This window comes from Giraffa tippelskirchi, chromosome 6 (genome assembly GCF_054371585.1).
Source record: "Giraffa tippelskirchi isolate mGirTip1 chromosome 6, T2T-mGirTip1v1.2.pri, whole genome shotgun sequence".
In the NCBI taxonomy this organism is placed as follows: domain Eukaryota; kingdom Metazoa; phylum Chordata; class Mammalia; order Artiodactyla; family Giraffidae; genus Giraffa; species Giraffa tippelskirchi.
Window position 1 is genome coordinate 102,600,560 of NC_137280.1, and position 19,788 is coordinate 102,620,347.

The following is a 19,788-nucleotide window of genomic DNA, read 5'->3' on the forward strand; positions in this document are numbered from 1 at the left end:
TTCTATGCGGTGCTTCTCTGGGAACTCTAGATAGTTCCCTTTCAATCTTTTTAAGAATTACTCATCAAGGAAAAAAACTACATCTGGAACTTGGGCTATTACTGTAGCTTCAGGAAAGAACACGGGCTTCCCTGGTGCCTCAGTGGGAAAGAATCCACATGCGATGCAGGAGACCTTGGTTCTACCCCTGGATCAGGAAAATCGCCTGGAGAAGGAAATGGCAACCTACTCCAGCATTCTTGCCTGGAGAATCCCATGGACAGAGGAGCTTGGTGGGCTACAGTCCATGGGGTCACAAAGAGTCGGATACAACTGAGCAACTACACTTCCAAGCTTGTGTAAGATGATCCCCTGGAGGGGGCAATAGCACCAGTATTCTTACCTGGAGAATCCCATGGACAGAGAAGCCTGGAGGGCTACAGTCCACAGAGTCACAGTGAGTCGGACACGACTGAGGGACTGAGCACACACACCAGGAAAGATCAGTACCCACAGAGCACTGCCTGTATCAATCTCTCCCTTTAGCATCTGGGTATGTGGTTGGAGGGATGTACTAAGCTTACCACTGGATTATTTGTTAAAGTGCTGACAGCCACTATCCCAGACTAAAAAAGTTCAAGTTCATCATCACCTGGTCATGTCAATATTTTGTAGTTGGTCACTTAGATCAAAATGGAATTTTCCCATTACTTTTAAATTAGCTTTCTCTAAAAAGTTATAGTGCAATAAAAAAAAATTGCTTCTCAGTTCTGAGCTATTATCTAGCTAATAGATAATATTAGCTATTATCTATCCCCGTAAGGAGACTGCATACATGATTGGAACTGTAAAAATTCTCCCTGTCTGCAAAGACTGAAATAGCAGAAACTAATTTTCTAGAGATAATGTAAAGCTTTCCATTGTTTTCCTTTGGCCCTGTCTCCATGGGACTCTAAAGTCAAACTTTCTTAAGAAAAAAACAGGCAGAAGACAAGATTTCCATCTGTTTAGATGGAGGCTAAACATAGAAGTTTTATTATCATTATTAAATTCAGGGTTTCTATCTATAAAATCCTAAGTAGTCAGCATGCATTATAAGCAATAAAACAAAAAAGGTTTCCTGCATTGTTTATCAGATTTCTAATCTTCACTACTAGCAGATACCAAAGACCCAATCAGAAAACATAAGTTAGGTTCTAATAGATGTGTGGGAAAATTGGAATTTCTGCTGGTGCAGTATGTGGACAAAGAATCTTTCCCAGTATTTACTGGTACATTCCTCTGAACCAAGTCGGGCTCCATGGCAACAGAAGGCAGGGTCCCTATGGAAACATGAAAAAATCCACTGCCAGTGGCAGAAAGGGCATCACGGGTAGGTGTACTTAGGAACATACCATCTGGTTTTGCTGTCAGTTAAGGGTCTCTTTGGATAGCTTAACAGGATTGTCTCACTTTTATCTATACTCAAAAGAGTCTGCTTAAAAGAGTCTACACACCAAGGTTGTTTGAAAATATTTGACAAGATCACAACTTTATTATTAAACAAGCCTGTGAGTGTGAGAGTCAAACAAATCAGGAACAGAAAGCTCTGATGGCCTTCAACTTCAGAGAGGTGCTCCTTCTCCCCTAAATCCTCACCATGTTCCCCAAATACCCCAGAAAAGCACCGCTCACCCCAAAACAGTCCTCTGCCAAAGGCTGAATCTTCACAGCCCCAAACAAGACTTTTGCCCTGTACTCTAGCTCTTCTTATCCAGAAAAATCTGAGTCCAAAACTTTTCAGCAGCAGCAGATCAAAATGACATGAAGCCTGGACAAAGAATTAAATGTGTACCTCCATCATCTCCCTTGGACAGCAAAGAGATCAAACCAGTCAATCTGAAAGAACATCAGCCCTGAATATTTATTGGAAGGACTGATACTATAGCTTAAGCTCCAAAACTCTGGCCACCTGATATGAAGAGCCAACTCACTGGAAAAGACCCTGATGCTGGGAAAGATTGAGGGCAAGAGGAGAAGGGGGTGACAGAGGATGAGATGGTTGGATGGCATCACTGACTCAATGGACATGTGTTTGAGCAAACTCAGGGAGATAGTGAAGGACAGGCAAGTCGGACATGCTGCAGTTCACGGGGTTGCAAAGAGCTTGGCACATCCAAGCAACTGAACAACAGCAACTCCATCATCTCCAGGTGAGGGAAACAAGAACCCACAGGAAAGTTCTTTCCAAAAACCTTGCCCATTCAGCCAGTTCCCCAAGCCTGTGTTTCCCCTCCAGTGGCTGACAGTGGGGCAAAATGTAGCCACTGAAAATGTTTTTCCATTCCTTAAACAAAATTGCTGACAATACTACCCTGAGTTAGCTTGTCAAATATTCCAGCTCACAAAGAGGAAACTCGTTCTTCCTGGAGACAAGGGCAGGAATAGTACATATAACTTCCCAGTTAATTGGAGAAGGTATAACATGAACCTATGACCAGGTGCATAATTCAGGAACCTCAGTTGGTATCTCCATGACTTAAGAGGTCCAAAATGTCATAGGATGCCAGAAAGAGTCTAACACAGGGATGGCAAATGTGGGGCACTCGGGCCACCCAATGACCGTAACAGAAATCATTAATGAGTCACCCTGTCCTCCCTCTTAGCACAGACATGGTCTCATGATGCTCTCACTCCCTTCTAAACATGATGTTCCAGGTAATGGCTCCTAAGAGATGTTACCCTCTCTCCCCAAAGGGAAACTTATTGTTAATCGCAGTCCAATATAACCTAACATTCCAATATAAAAGAAGACATAGGAAGAAGTCTCTGAGTTACATGCAAATAGCCTAACTGGGCCCCCTGAATAGCCACCCATATGGCATATCTGTCTCCTGGAAGGAAAACAGTCCAGGGTAAGTGAGCTGCAGATGTCTTTAAGCTCTTAACCCCAAATTTCAGTTTACAACCCACTGCCTACTGAAACATGACATTCAAGCAAGAGTCAAGCTCATTTGCAGGAATTATTTACTATATAAACACAGACCAGAGTTCTAGCTCCTTCTTTGCCTCCAGCCAGTTCAGTTTTTTCACAAAACCGGCCAAGTGAAAAATCAGCTGTGAATATTCATTCAGTGCTATGGTAATCAATTGTCACACTGCTGTCTGCTAAGCCCAGGAAATCATATACAGTTCAGTGTGTGGGAGTGAAGGCTTCTTATTTACGGTTCCAAAGTCCCCTTACTGAGTGCAAAGACAGCCAGGGCATATCCATGGGAACTGGTCCTCTACCACCAGGGCTGGCCTACAAGACAACAGGGTGGCAACTCAGTCCCCAAACCTCTTCCTGTGTCTCCCCTGCAAGCCACACAGTCTGCAAAGTCCCATCACAGCTTTAACTTGAAGTGAGCATTTGACCTCCATCATCTAATAAAAGGGCTTCCCAGGTGCTGCTAATGGTAAAGAACTCACCTGACAATGCAGGAGATGTTAAAAGACATGGGTTCAATCCTTGGGTTGGAAAGATCCCCTGGAGGAGGACATGGCAACCTACTACAGTATTCTTGCCTGGAGAATCCCATGGACAGAGGAGCCTGGTGGGCTACAGTCCATGGGGCTGCAAAGAGTCGGACATGACTGAAGCAACTTGGCACACATATATGCATCTAACAAAAGTAGGATAACAGTCAAGTTCACCACAGAGGAAACAGTCATCACAACAAGTCCTTTCGTCTGCAGCAGCATCCAGCAACAGAAGATGGGGCATACAGTCAAAGGACAGGAGCTGCACTGGAGAAGAGCCCCAAGTCATGCCCTTTGTCCACTCACAATCCTGCTGCAGGCAGCCCCGCTCCCAGTGATCTGCTTTCTCTGCCATCAGTCAAGGACTTGGGAGGGAGAATGCATTTCTAGTCTCATCTTCGGATTAGCCAGTCCTTCCCAAGGAGGGACAGTTGCCAACTTCTCATTCTGCTGTATTGCTGTGAGCTTTTCCTAGTCTCAAGAAACCAAATTTACAAGCAACTCCCACTTGCAAAGAGGTCAGACACCAAAGACGTGTTTGGAAATCAGTCATGTGTAAACCCAACACATCTTCTGAAAGTTCTAATGTTGCTAATAATGATTAGATGCCTAGGCCAGCCTCAAGACCTTATTCACTACTCAAGTACAAGAACACGGTGATCATGAGTCTGGGTCTCAACTCCTTTCCACCGACCCACAAGCTCACATGTCGCTGTCTAGGACTGCTGGGGGTTGCTACAGGGGAAGAGATTATGGCTCTCTCCTTGGTGTCGATGGTGGGGGCCACGGGAGAAGTCAAGCGGCCACCCTGGCTCCAAACCGTTCCTGGAGCTACAAACAGGTGAGGCCTTGGGAAAGAGGGACCTGTGGACTTTAGGATGGGGAGAATGGATCCCAGTGACAGTGGTAAGAGTAAGGAGCTCGAAGCACCTGCTGGTTTTACTCCTGGCATTTATTATTCAAGTCTCAGTCTCAAACTAGCTCCTTTACCGGCTGGGAAATCAGCCCGTTTTTCTCTCCACTGCCACCTATTGTTTCTAAACAGCATTTCTATAACTGTTTGAAGAACAAGGTAGTCTACTTTATCCCCCTTGAAACCAAAATACAAGTAGCTAACAAATATATATTTCTTAAGAGAACAGCAACACTAATAAGTAAGGAAATGCAAATAAAGCAAAGTATTCTTGTCACGCAGAAGCCTGAAAGCAATAATCATATCTAGTGTTGGTAAGAATACAGGGAAGCGGGCACCCTCATATATTCCTTGTGGGCAGGCAAGTTGTTAGAACCAATTTAGATAGCAATTTGGAATTTTGTATCAAGAAGTCTTAAAATGTGACTCAGATTTCTCCTTTCTCCTAATATTCCATTATTCCCTTCCTATAGAAACATATTTTTACTGGGCTCCTGACCACTCATAACAAAGATGCCCGTGCAGCTCAATGAGGTCATGTAATTAAGTACTCGCCAAAGTAGAAATGGAATGGGATGACTTCCAGGAACTCTCCTCAGGAAACAGCTGGCATTGTCATTTGCCTCTTCTACCCACTGCTGCTGCTGCTGCTGCTGCTGTTAAGTTGCTTCAGTCGTGTCCAACTCTGTGCGACCCCATAGATGGCAGCTCACTAGGCTCCACCAACCCTGGGATTCTCCAGGCAAGAACACTGGAGTGGGTTGCCATTTCCTTCTCCAATGCATGAAAGTGAAAAGTGAAAAGTGAAAGTGAAGTCGCTCAGTCGTGTCCGACTCCTAGCGACCCCATGGACTGTAGCCTACCAGGCTCCTCCGTCCATGGGATTTTCCAGGCAAGAGTACTGGAGTGGGGACCTAGATTAATGTGAGGAAATCAATAATGGCATATGAAGATGAAAGCTGCACCCTAGAGATGGTGGAGCGGAAAGGTAGAAATTGCTGGGTTTCCTATTGGTTTACCAATCTCTGGATTCATGTCAGAAAGAAACAAACTTTTATCTCACAGCCAAACCTAATCTTTTCTGATACAAAATACATACTCTTTGTCCAAGAAATCCTATTAAATTTGTCTTATGAATCTTTCATGTGTACAAAGAGATTCAAAATAGTTTAGTGGTTACAGTGAACAACATTTAAGTGTCCAACATTAGAATAAGTAGGTAGGCAGGAAGGCAGGAAGGAAGGAAAGAAAGAAGAAAGGAAGAAAATGTAAGTGAAGCAGTCAAAAAGTGAGGAGGAAATAGATGTTAACAGATAACCTTGGAACACTGCATTTAAGCCAGTTTGTGCTATGCATCTTTTCATTTTAGGAACAAGATCGAAATTTTAAAGGAAAGAATTATATGAAATCTTGAGGGATCAAGGTTGAGAAGATGGAGGATGGGAAGTGTCTAAGACTACTGATCTTATGGAGGAAGAGCCAAACAACGTCTACTCTCATGACTTCAGAGAATACATGGGACCAGCACCAAGACAAGGAGGAAGAGGATGAACAAGACGACCTCAGAGGTTATGATGTGGAATTCAAATGTAGCCATGACATTTGCAAAATGCAACCAGACACTAATATTTACAAGGGATATGTGGTCATAAAAGACAAGAACTATATGAAAAGAATACATAATTGTTGCAATTACCATGGTGGTTAAAGTTAGGCAAAAAAAAAAATACATTTATGTATCTTAATGGCAAAACATACAAAAAAAATCAATCACTGATGAGTAAAACATCTGTCAGGTGAATTTAGCTTAAGAACAAGCAGGTTTTGTTATTTTTGTTGGCTTTTTTTATTGAAGTAGAGCTGATTTATAATATTGTGTTAGTTTCAGGTGTACAACACAGTGATTCAGTTATATTTTTCAGATTATTTTCCAATTTAGGTTATCATAAGATACTGAATATAGTTCCCTGTATCATACAGTAAATCCTTGTTGCTTATCTACTTTATTTATAGTACTGTGTATCTCTTAATCCCATACTCCTAATTTATCCCTCCACTTTCCCTTTCCCCTTTAGTAACCATAAATTCTTTTTCTATGTCAAGAAACAACTAGGTTTTGGATTTATAACTTTAGTAAATTAAAATTAATTGTTAATACTAATTGTAAAAGTGATCAGCAAAAATAAATCAATAAAAAATTCCCATTTATAATGGCATCAAAAAGAATTTAAAACCTAGGAATAATTTAACTAAAGAGGTGAAAGACCTTTACACTAAAAACTATAATAAGTTGATGAAAGAAATTGAAGATACAAATACACAAAGCCTGACTCAAATACATTTGATATATTCCATGCTCACGGTTGGAAGAATTAATATTGTCAAACTGTCCATACTACCAAAGCCACCATTTACAGGTTCAATTCAATCTCTATCAAAATCCCAATGGTATTTTTCACAGAAATAGGAAAAACAATCCTAAAATTTGCGTGGAACCACAAATGACTCTAGATAGCTAAAGTGATCTTGAGAAAGAACAAAGCTAGAGGTATCACACTCTGTGATTTCAAACTTTATTACAAAGTTGTACTAACCAGTATAGTACTGGCATAAAAACAGACTCATAGATCAGTGGAACAGAATACAGAGTCCAGAAACAAACCCATACAAATATGGTCAATTAATTTGTGACAAAAGAGTCGAGAACATAAAACAGGAAAAGAACAATCTCTTCAATCAGTGGTGTTTGGAAAACTGTACAACCCTATGCAAAAAAATGAAACTGGATCATATATTACACCATACACAAAAATCAACTCAAAACAGATTAAAGACTTGAACATAAGACCTGAAATCGTAAAACTTTTAGAAGAAAACATAGGTGTAAATTCCTTGACATGGATTTCAGTGATGAGTCTTTGGATTTACACCAAAAGCAAAGACTACAAAAGCAAAAATAAACAAATGAGACTGCATCAAACTAAAAAACTACTGCAAAGCAAACACCAACAAGACTATCAACAAGCAAAAAACAAACCTGATTAAAGCATGGGCAAAGGATTTGAAAATACCTTTTTCTAAAGAAGACACACAGATGGCCAACAGGTACATGAAAAGGTGCTCATCATCAATAATCATCAGGGAAATGCAAATCAAAACCACAATGAGATGTCACCTCACATGTGTTAGTATAGCTATCATCAAATAGACAAGATACAATAAATGTCGGTGAGGATGTGGAGAAAAGGGAATCCCCGTGCAACGTTGGTGGGAATATAAAATAGTATAGCTACTATGAAAAACTGTATGGAGTTTCCTCAAAACAATTAAAAATAGAACTACCATATGATCTAGCAATTCCACTTCTGTGTATTTATCTGATGGAAACAAAACACTAACACAAAAAGATCATCTGCACTTCATGTTCACTGAAGCCTTATTTACAAAAGCCAACACATGGAAACAACCTAACATCTGTCAATGGATAAATGGATAAAGAAGATGCAATACACAGATAGAGTGGAATACTATTCAGCCATAAAAAGAGTGAAATTTTGCTATTTCCAACAATATGAATAGATCTAGAGGGTATTATGTGGGTTCAGTCCCCGGGTTTGGAAGATTCCCCTGAATGAGGGCATGGCAACCCACTCCAATATTCTTGCCTAGAGAATCCCCATGGACAGAGGAGCCTGGCGGCATACGGTCCATAGTGTCTCAAAGAGGAGGACAAGACTGAAGCAACTTAGCACGCATGCAGAGGGTATTATGCTAAGTGAAATAAGTCAGACAAAAAAAAGACAAATACTGTCCAGTTCTAATTATATGTGAAATCTAAAAACAAAATGAAAACAGAATCACAGCTACAGAGAACAAATGAGTGGTTTCTGGCATTGGGGGTTGAGGGGGAAATGGGTGAAGGGGAATTAAGAAGCAAAACCCTCCAGTGATAAAATAAGCCACACAGATGTAATATACAGCACAAAGAATACAGTTAATACTATTATAATAACTTTGTAATAATTTTGAGAGGTAGTTATTAGATTTATCCTGGAGATTATTTGTTTATATATGCAAATGTCAAATCACTAACCTGAAACTAACATATTTTATCTCAACTCTATTTCAATTTTTTAAGTCAAGAAAATAAATGACATTCCAGTTTTTAAAAATAATGAAACAGAATCAGGCAATAATAGGAACTTTGAAATATGAATAACCTTACAAGTGTAATTTTATGAACAGGTTAAAACCTCACAAAGGAATTACAGACATCTTCATGTCTAGCAATATTTTCTTCTTGGAAAATTTTCCAATCCATTATTTTTTTCCAGCCAGATTCTTAGGAAAGGCTTCTAACCACACTATCCCCTACATTTTTTGTTTTGGCTCTTCCTGCTTGATGGTAAATGTTTGTCTTCTGAACACCAAGCCTTGCTACCAAAAGTGTGCTCTGTGGACCAGCAGCTTCTGTACAGCCTGAGAGTTTAGTAGAAATGAATAATCTTGGGCAGGATGAAGCCGGGGGAAGGAGGGATGGGAAGATGGGTTGCTCTCCAGGGGAGCTACTTTAGCCACGTAGAAGAAACTATTTTTTCTAATATAGGTTGTTATGTGAAACCATCCTTTTTTTGCCTTCTAGGTAAACTGATTAACAAAATTAAACCAAAGTTATAATCAATTCGTGTGTTTCAATTTCTGTTGATAACTTGCTGGAAACAGTTAAAATGGTGGCTGTGCTGGGTGCCTGGCAGCAAAACCTAGTTGAAAAAAAAAAGATTATGAAAGCAGAAACAAGAATCATGTGTTCTCTCTTCCTTCTCTATCCACAAGGGTGTCTCACTAGTGCCAGCTGTTGAGAGAACAGAAGATGTTCCAGAGGCATCCCCGAGAACAAGGAAGTAACGGAAGCATGCTTGTCCTCTGGGGGTAAGCTATGAAATCAAGACATCAGAGTGGAGAGATAAAAAATACCCTTAAAGAGACCACATAGCTCCCAGGCCTCTGAGACCAGACAGTGAGCTGATTAAATGTATTAACATATCTAAAGGAAAACGGCTTCTGTCTCCAGTGGCAGTCGGTCACCCAAGAAGGCTTAGAAAAGGAAAATTTTAGTGACAAATGCTAGAGATGGCCATCCAAGCAGTCAGGAGTCATATAGCTAGTATGAGACTTATCTCAAAGAAGAGTTATGATATCTTTACCATCACATTACGGCAATAATTTTTACCAGGTATGACGGTCCTGTGGGATTGCCCTGCTTTCTGAGATTAGCTGTATTACTGGTGGAGGTATCGGGCTCTGGAAGGCTAGAACCATGAAGCACTGAAATTTCTCTCTAACTAACCTTGCTCAGATCCACAATCCCTACATCAGCTGCCAATAAAATTTAGTTTCCCACCTGCCAGATCTTCAAGGGGAGAAGGTATGACCAGGATACTGTGTCAGCACCTCTCCAAGTTCTGTGTAACAATGAAATAGTGCCCCGGCTTTACATATGACTCTTAGGACTTGGATTAACAAAAAAATCCACAAGATAGAGCTATTTTCTCAGTGTGCCGACAACTAGGCTTGTAGGTTTAAACCCTGGCAAGTACACCAAGATAATGTCTCCCTGAAGCGTCTGGGAAGTGGCCAGCCCGACCAGCCAGGCCTCCCCACTCTCCAGGCTGTGTGTATGCGAGGCCTTCCTTTGAAAATTTCCCATCAGCCTAGGCCACAGAGATCAGCTCATGATTATTCTCAAAGATGTTTGATTATAAACATAATTTTTCTTATTCAGCACCATTATTAATCAAACATATGCAAATTAAGAAAAATAGCAAAAGGAAAATTAGCATAGGGTATAAGCAAAAAGATGGGCTTTCCTAGTAGGTTAGTTGGTAAAGAATCTGCCTGCAGTGCAGGAAACCTGGGTTCAATCCCTGGGTAGGGAAGATCCCCTGGAGAAAGAAATGGCAACCCACTCCAGTATTCTTGCCTGGGAAATCCCATGGACAGAGGAGCCTGGTGGCCTATAGTCCAGGACGTTGCAAAGAGTCAGACACAGCTTAACAACTAAATCACCACCACCACATAAGCAAAAAGACATTCTATACTACTGGTGGGGGTATAAATTGAAAACACACCAAACATTCTAGGAATAAGTGTATGCCTCTATCCCAGAAATTCTACTTCTGTGAAGGTGTCCTTACCTATTTAATTATGTAGATGAACAAAAATTTAATCACAATGACATCTTCTAAAGTAGTCCATAATAGTTAAAACTTGGAAATCATGTAAATATTCAAGAGCTGAGATCAGTTAAATAAATATCTATAATGCAATAAACACTGACATTTGTAAACTGTCGCAGAAGTACATTTACTGACCAGGAAAGACATTCACAATATATTTGCATTTTCTTCTTTTTGCTTAGTTACATTTTCTAATTTCTATTCAATGAACATTTATTATCATATATAGCCTTGTTTTTGAATCAAATTTGAGATATCACTCTTTCTATATACCCTGGAGAATGGAAAGGCAACCCACTCCAATATACTCCATCTCTATATACCCTGGGGAATGGAAAGGCAACCCAACTTGCCTGGAAAACTCCATGGACAGAGGAGCATGGAGGGCTTTAGTCCATGGGGTCACAAAGAGTCGGACATGACTGAGTGACTAACACTACACCTTTTCTATATAAAGAATAGACTCCAAAGGTTAGAAGGAAGATGATACATATACTGGTCCAAGCCCTCTCTCTATTTAGAGCAAATTAGCCTCAAATAAAATTATAAACCCATTTATAAATGGTTTATCCAAGGCCACCCAGTTGAGCGGTGGCCGAGTCAGTGCTATCATTCAGTTCTGTGGAGTCTGAAGCTCAGACATGATCAGAAGTTTCTAGTGCCTCCAGATTAGAGCAGAACTCTGTCTCTTTTTACTACTCAACACCAGCATCTCATCTCACAAAGCAAAGGTGTCCCTCTAGCTTTTTGTTGAGCCAAAATATTTGAATAAAATCATTTTTAATAATACCTCTCTTGAGTGTCTCTAAGAGTCCTACACACAATAGTTAGAAAGCACAATTGCAAACTACATTCCACATGATATTCTAAGATTTCCTAAAGTGTATCATAAAACATCAGACTTCTCTCAAGACATCTCAAAATGAATCAGTGAGATGGGGAGGGGAGGGAAGAAAGAAATGACAATGAAAAAAGAAGGTCTACTTTGTGATTCAGACTTACAGCCATTTCATATTGTGAAAGCTCCTTAACAAGCCTTTCAGTCTATGTACCAGAAAAGAACATGCTGGCCCCTTAGAAGTTGACTCAAGACTCTGGTGAGTTGCTGCAGGAAGCTTATATCTCTGTTATCTTCTCTAATGACTCCCTGACTGATTTCCAAACAGACCTTTCTTGAAGAATTGTAACGAACAATGCAGCATCCAATCTTGGATCATCTTTCTATAACTTCTGCTTTCTCCTCAAGTGACTTTCCTTTGGAGACTTGTGACAGGACAGAGGGACATAGTGAATGCTTCCCTGCTTACACAGGCCAAGACAGCGGCAGTGAGTATAAGGGAAGGATCCAAGATGCCCCATCTCCACAGTTCTCAATCTCCATCTCCACAGGCTGCCAATAACAGATGCAAACCAACACTGGGAAAAAATAAATGAACTTCCAAGAAATGTTAAGCCTTACTTACGGACACACATTTCCCTGCTTTCATAAAATCCAGGACAACACTGGGACTTGCGCCTGTACATAGTTTTTTCTCCGTGTCGATAGGCGGTCCGATAACTGATTCTATATAGAGGTAAAAAAAAAAATCACATTGTTACATCTTTTGATCTGCAATTTGATTAGAAGTCAAAAATTTCTATTTTAATACAAAAAACTATCAAACATGATGTAGGTATAAAAAGCAAGGTCCTCCAATATAATAACGAAGAGACATGGGATATATATTTTGAGCAATATTATACTAACTCACCAATTTGCTAAGAATACACTGAACAGACATTTAAGTCAATGAGCACTTTTTCCAAGGAATCAGAAGCCTCACGTCTTTCCTACTTCACTTGAGATATCTTATAAGATATTGATCAGTTTCATATGTATTACTTATCTAATCACTCATCATTTATTTATATAGGTTTTAGAGGAAGAATTCAGAGAAATCCTTTAAAAATCTATGTCAGTGCATTTTTACCCTACTACAAAATAGGACACCAAAAGGTGAAGACCTTTACGTATAACTCAAGCTTCATTCATTTACTGATCCATTTATATAACACATGTTTATTGAGCACTTACTATATTCCAGGCATTGGGGGAAAAGCTCACAGTGAGTGAAAGAATATAAAGCTCTTGCCCTCAAGGAATTTACGTTCTTCTGGGGAAGATAGACCTGTGTAATTTAAGATATACACTCAACAAATAAATATATTATTAAATAATGGCTGGTAATGATTAAATGCTGTCAAAAAATAAAGCTTGAATAAGGGAATAGATTGTGACATGAAGGAATGCTGGTTTAGACAGAGCAGTCAAGGAAAGTTTGTCCTAAGAAATAATAATGAGTGTGACATCATTTAGTGCATCATAAATCAGCAGGTACCACATTCCACCCACAACCCAGACAACAAGTATTTTACTAATGAAATCAAGGTAGCACAGTTTTCTTCCATATTAACATGATTATTTAATATAGTGTTTTTGTTTTCTGTTTTTATATTTATAGAAAAAATAAACATGTGGCTTATTTTTCTTAAATTTAATTCAAATTTAAGTTAGTCTAAATTGAATTAGATGTTCAAGTAGAAATATATGCTAAGATAGAGTTTTCTGATATCTGGTGATATCCATATTTAAGAGTGTCTCCCCAGTTTTGCTCAACAGCTGGGTGACTTCAGCTAATCAAATGATGGTAATCAGTAGATGTTTTCTGTGTAAGTTCCTCAAGGGACAGACAATTTTTTTGTGTTTCCATATCTCCCGCAGCTTGGAACACAGCTACAACAACCACCCGCCCTCAGTAGCTATTCACTCTATGAATGGGCCTACCTTCTCAAGTGTTTAATATCTCTGACCATGTCAGATGCCATTCCACTATGCCAAATAAATAAACACATCTGAGTTTCCATTACCTGTGCCGCGTGCATTTAAACCAGTTCAGAATGTCGGTGCAGCTAGTGTAGTAAATTTGATCAAAGGGATGTGGGTATGACTCTTGCACAGTCACAGAGTAGCTGAAGAGAAAAGAGAAGCAGTCAGTATTTCTCTTACATTAGTGATAGACTCTGTACCAAAAAACAGTCACTGGCTAAATTATCTGTACTTACAACTCCACACTGACTTTTAACAGAATCTCCATGTTTTGATGAGTTTCTATTTGAACTTGAACCCTGAAAATTCCAACATTAAAATATTTAAAACACAAGAGTTTATGCTATAAATTTCAAAAAACTTCTCATTTACTATTCACCCAAAACTCTGATATTACTAAATTTAAAAGCATACCATTACAGGGACTTCCCTGGTGGTCCAGTGGCTAAGACTCCATGATCCCAATGCAGGGGGCCTGGGTTCAATCACTAGTCAGAGAACTAGATCCCACATACTGCAACTAAGACCCAAGGCAGCCAAATAAACACTTTTTAAAAATCACCACATATTTTTCTGTAGTTTTAGTTTCATCCCATAACCTGTGGTCCAGGGATATCAAGACCTTTCAAAAAAAAGTTTTCATCATAGGCCTCAAAAAATAATACCCATAGCTGAGCTGGTAAAGAATCCACCTGCAGTGCAGGAGACCTGGGTCAGGAAGATCCCCTGGAGAACGGAGAGGCTACCACTCCGGTATTCTGGCCTGGAGAACTCCATGGACTACAATCCATGGGGTCACAAAGAATCTGACATGACTGAGCAACTTTCAATTCAAAAATTAAATAATAAGTGTAATCAGAAAATCTGAGTACATTTTGCTACTGATTTTGGAAAATCAGACAGTATATTTCTCTGATTGGAACTTTGAATAATTTTCTTTCTTGCACCTGCCCTACTTTCAGGTAATGAAAGAATATATACAGCCTCTACACAGAAGCTACAAAGAAGCCTTTAAACCTGATTCTAAACCTATGGCTGAGACAATTAGCCTGAAATAAACATACAAACACCAAAATGCCACTTAAACAGTCTGTTTTCCAATATATTTTCATTAATAGATTCTTGTAAGAGTAATTCAGGTTTGACCTGAATCAAATCCCTTATGATTATACAGCAGAAGTGACAAATAGATTTAAGGGACTAGATCTGATAGACAGAGTGCCTGATGACCTGTGGACGGAGGTTCATGACATTGTACAGGAGACAGGGTTCAAGACCATCCCCATGGAAAAGAAATGCAAAAAAGCAAAATGGTTGTCTGAGGAGGCCTTACAAATAGCTGTGAAAAGAAGAGAAGCAAAAAGCAAAGGAGAAAAGGAAAGATATTCCCATCTGAATGCAGAGTTCCAAAGAATAGCAAGGAGAGATAAGAAAGCCTTCCTCAGCGATCAATGCAAAGAAATAGAGGAAAACAACAGAATGGGAAACACTAGAGATCTCTTCAAGAAAATCAGAGATACCAAAGGAACATTTCATGCAAAGATGGGCTCGATAAAGGACAGAAATGGTATGGACCTAACAGAAACAGAAGATATTAAGAAGAGGTGGCAAGAATACACAGAAGAACTGTACAAAAAAGATCTTCATGACCCAGATAATCAAGATGATGTGATCACTCACTTAGAGCCAGACATCCTGGAATGTGAAGTCCAGTGGGCCTTAGAAAGCATCACTACGAACAAAGCTAGTGGAGGTGATGGAATTCCATTTGAGATATTTCAAATCCTGAAAGATGATGCTGTGAAAGTGCTACACTCAATATACAAGCAAATTTGGAAAACTCAGTAGTGGCCACAGGACTGGAAAAGGTCAGTTTTCATTCCAATCCCAAAGAAAGGCAATGCCAAAGAATACTCGAACTACCGCACAATTGCACTCATCTCACACGCTAGTAAAGTAATGCTCAAAATTCTCCAAGCCAGGCTTCAGCAATACTTGAACCGTGAACTTCCAGATGTTCAAGCTGGTATTAGAAAAGGCAGAGGAACCAGAGATCAAATTGCCAACATCCTCTGGATCATCGAAAAAGCAAGGGAGTTCCAGAAAAACATCTATTTCTGCTTTATTGACTATGCCAAAGCCTTTGACTGTGTGGATCACAATAAACTGTGGAAAATTCTTAAACAGATGGGAATACCAGACCATCTGACCTGTGTCTTGAGAAATCTGTATGCAGGTCAGGAAGCAACAGTTAGAACTGGACATGAAACAACAGACTGGTTCCAAAGAGGAAAAGGAGTGCATCAAGGCTGTATATTGCCACCCTGCGTATTTAACTTCTATGCAGAGTACATCATGAGAAACGCTGGGCTGGAGGAAGCACAAGCTGGAATCAAGATTGCTAGGAGAAATCTCAATAACCTCAGATACACAGATGACACCACTCTTATGGCACAAAGTGAAGAAGAACTAAAGAGCCTCTTGATGAATGTGAAAGAGGTGAGTGAAAAAGTTGGCTTAAAGCTCAATGTTCAGAAAACTAAGATCATGGCATCTGGTCCCATCACTTCATGGGAAATAGATGTGGAAACAGTGGAAACAGTGGCAGATTTTATTTTTGGGGGCTCCAAAATCATTGCTGATGGTGATTGCACCCATGAAATTAAAAGATGCTTACTCCTTGGAAGGAAGGTTATGACCAATCTAGATAGCATATTTAAAAGCAGACACATTACTTTGCCAGCAAAGGTCCGTCTAGTCAAGGCTATGGTTTTTCCAGTGGTCATGTATGGATGTGAGAGTTGGATGGTGAAGAAAGGTGAGCACTGAAGGACTGATGCTTTTGAACTGTGGTGTTGGAAAAGACTCTCGAGAGTCCTTTGGACTGCAAGGAGATCCAACCAGTCCATCCTAAAGGAGATCAGTCCTGGGTGTTCATTGGAAGGACTGATGTTGAAGCTGAAACTCCAATACTTTGGCCACCTGATGTGAAGAGTTGACTCATTGGAAAAGACCCTAATGCTCGGAAGGATTAGGGGCGGGAGGAGAAGGGGACGACAGAGGATGAGATGGCTGGATGGCATCACTGACTCGATGGGCATGGGCTTGGGTAAATCCGGGAGTTGGTGATGGACAGGGAGGCCTGGAGTGCTGTGATTCATGGGGTCACAAAGAGTTGGACACGACTGAGTGACTGAACTGACTTAACTGAAGAGTAAAAACATGCAATCTGATGGGTCTAAGAATGTGGCTGAAAAGATCCAATAAAATATAAAGAATGTTCCTTGTTCAATTCCTTACTTTATTTCAAAGCAGTCTATTGCATGCTCAAGAGCTTAGGTTTCTTGCCTACAGGAAAATCTGGAGAATCCCCTTTTCAAAACGATTTGTTTTATACTTTTTGGCAGTCTTCTAAAGATTTCCACTAAAATCTTTAATTCATGCTAACAACAATAACAACAAAAGTAGGCCACAATCATGGACTCACTTGGTGCAGATCAATAGGCCAAGTTCATTAAAAGGAAATATTAACCACAGAAAGTATGGAAGGAATGGGGTTAAAATTTCTACATGAAGAATTCAGGTTAGATAAAGAAAAGAAACTTTTGATTTGAAACCTAAGCTGTACTGGCCTCACACACAGTGCTATTTCTTTCTCCAGGTGGTCTCTCTCAGTCATCACGAGACATCCATGAACTCATCATACTATTCAAACTCTGTGTATTTGATTCTTTGGGACATTGCAACTTGATTTCTAGGTAAATTTAGGGATCCTCCACAGGTCTGAGGCAAATGTAGTAGGTCCTCATGAAAAGATCACTGGATTAGAAACAGGCAAGATTATTAGCATCCTGATCTGATACTGAGAACCTGGCTGAGCTGCAGCAGAGAATCTCACTTCCGTGGATTTATCACATTGTAAAACAATGGGGTAAGAGATGTTCTTGAAGATCCCTTCCCATTTGGCTTCTGCATTTCTAACATACATTTCACATAACTACTTCCTTCTACTCCAGCAGATAACACCTGCAAGAACAGGTTCAGACCAGCATCGAGTGTGCAATCACCTACATCTTTGATATAACTCCTTTTGGGTAAAGCAAGAGGTCTCTGTGATCACATGAAGCTATTCAGATTTTCTTCAGACCCCTAGCAGTGTCCTGAGGTTTGTTGTGGTTGTTGTTGTTTAGTCACTAAGTTGTGTCTGACTCTTTGTGCCTCCGTGGACTATAGCCCATCAGGCTCTGTGGGATTTCTGTGGGATTTCCCAGGCAACAGTACTGAAGTGGGTTGCCATTTCCTTTTTCAGGGGACCTTCCCAACCCAGGGATCAAACCTGTATCTCCTGCATTGGCGGGCAGATTCTTTACCACTGAGCCACCTGGGAAGCATCCTGAAGTTCACGTTGATGCAAATTCTAAGACTTTCTTCACCAATTCTTTTCCCTCCCTATCCAGAGCCCCTTGGATGACAAGGAGATCAAACCAGTCCATCCTAAAGGAAATCAACTCTAAATATTCATTGGAAGGACTGATCCTAAAGCTGAAGTTCCGGTACTCTGGCCACCTGATACGAAGAGCCGACTCATTGGAAAAGACTCTGATGTTGCGAAAGATAAAAGACAGGAGGAGAAGGGGATTACAGAGAATGAGGTGGTTGATGGCATCAATGACTCAATGGAGATGAGTCTGAGCAAGCTCCAGGAGATGGTGAAGGACAGGGAAGCCTGGTGTGCTGTAGTCCTTGGGATGGCAAAGAGGCGGACACAACTGAGTGACTGAACAGCCATCCAACAGCTTGAAAATAACTGAACCTTGAGGCCTGCAGCATTATTTCTCCATTCCATTTCTAGTGGAGAGAAAAGTGAATGAGTGTCCTCTGTGTGTGGACCTGCCATCTAGGCAGTCTCACATTACCCATGGGAAAAAACAGAACAACTTTCCACATGTGCTATGGGAATGCAAAAGAAACCACTCTAAATTAATGTTTCTTGGGTGAAAAAATGTAATCTGCCAGGCTCTACAGTAATAATTTAGCCTAACTAAATTAGTTTGTTAGAACTAGATCTGATGCAGTATTCCCATAAGTTCACATGCTATGTTATAGTGTTAAGATCCAAATGCCTTGGAGTGCAAAAGCAATAATCAACTAAGGGACCTTGGCCAAACACTCGCCATTGCATATGATGGGGGAGCTGACTCCACAAGCAAATGTGAAAAGTGTTTTCACTAATTTCTTGCAGCCTGGAAGGTTGCTTCAATAATAGAAAATGTTAAAGCATATGAATTTCCTCTTCTGGACATTTGCTGCTCATTAATAGCTTACATTTGCAGGATGTTTCTCTGCTTTTAGGATATAAAAAAGCTCTTCTCTATAAAAGGGTAATTAAACCATTAAGGATTCCAATTCAACAAACATTTATTAAATAAATTCTATGTAATTCTTGCCTTCAAAGGGCTCTTAAAAGAGGCCAGCACGTAAAAGCTAAAATAACCTGCTTTTACTTAACAGAGAAATATATACATTTCAGGGGAAATCAAACCATAAAATTTACCATGGTTGAGCATTTCTCTTCAGCCTTGACAGTACTCATTAGAATTATTCATAGTCTCAAACTTAATGACTAACAGGCTAAATATAAATTACTTTTCACATTGATCAGATACTGAGGTTTCCACTCAAATTTAAAGGAGAAGGATGCTGAGCCTCTTCACCCCAGATTTCCTTTCTGTTCTTTTTCATACATTCTTTTTCTTTTCTAAACAATCTCTGTTTTTTATTTCTCATTTTTAATGATGTTATAATCACACCATAAAATCTGGAAAACAAATTTTTAAAACGAAAGGGAAAAAACTGTATAACTCTTACCTAATTACCCATAGCATTTTTCTGCACTTCTCTTACCATCCCTAGGGTTTTTTAGTTTTTAGCTTTAGTTTAGCTTTGTTTGCTTTTATATTTTCATACTCATGCTAGCCACATAATTTTAAATCTACTTTTTGAATTTAAGGGTATGTCATAAGCATTTTTCCCTGTTAGTAAACAGTCTTCAAATTATGACTGCCAAATACTTGTGACTATACCTAATTTGCTCAGTACCCACCTATCATTAGACAATCAAGTTGTCATTTTCCAAGGGGCCACCTTCTGGAAGCTGTGTGCTCACACCATAAAGGCAAATGTCTCTGAGAGCTGGAGGACATCCCCTGCTCCTTAGCACTACTTCTTTGGCTAATACCTGGGTTGCTGTTTGACCTCAATTAGCACCTCGGCTAACAGTCCACACCGCCATG

General features: G+C 39.9%; 1 protein-coding gene and 2 long non-coding RNA genes across 8 annotated transcripts in view; 2 read left to right on the plus strand and 1 right to left on the minus strand.

Annotated features, from left to right (window-relative positions):
• The window catches only part of MEGF10 (multiple EGF like domains 10), a 536,959-nt gene that overhangs the window by 102,923 nt on the left and 414,248 nt on the right, over window positions 1-19,788 (minus strand). For 4 of the 6 annotated variants that reach the window (XM_081504090.1, XM_081504088.1, XM_081504087.1 and 1 more), the window contains 2 exons: window positions 13,537-13,638; window positions 12,093-12,193 (listed from right to left, as the gene is read on the minus strand). In XM_081504090.1, coding sequence (XP_081360216.1) covers window positions 12,093-12,193; window positions 13,537-13,638 — 203 coding nt within the window. Of the gene's footprint in view, window positions 1-12,092; window positions 12,194-13,536; window positions 13,639-13,731; window positions 13,795-19,788 lie in introns of all 6 variants that reach the window. The other 2 variants (XM_081504085.1, XM_081504086.1) reach the window with 1 other exon arrangement.
• On the plus strand, window positions 1,330-6,002 carry LOC145511239 (uncharacterized). Its single transcript, XR_014057685.1, has 3 exons — window positions 1,330-4,321; window positions 4,867-5,135; window positions 5,763-6,002. It is a non-coding gene; the product is annotated as an uncharacterized LOC145511239 (long non-coding RNA).
• On the plus strand, window positions 6,559-14,570 carry LOC145511237 (uncharacterized). Its single transcript, XR_014057683.1, has 3 exons — window positions 6,559-9,322; window positions 11,626-11,726; window positions 14,458-14,570. It is a non-coding gene; the product is annotated as an uncharacterized LOC145511237 (long non-coding RNA).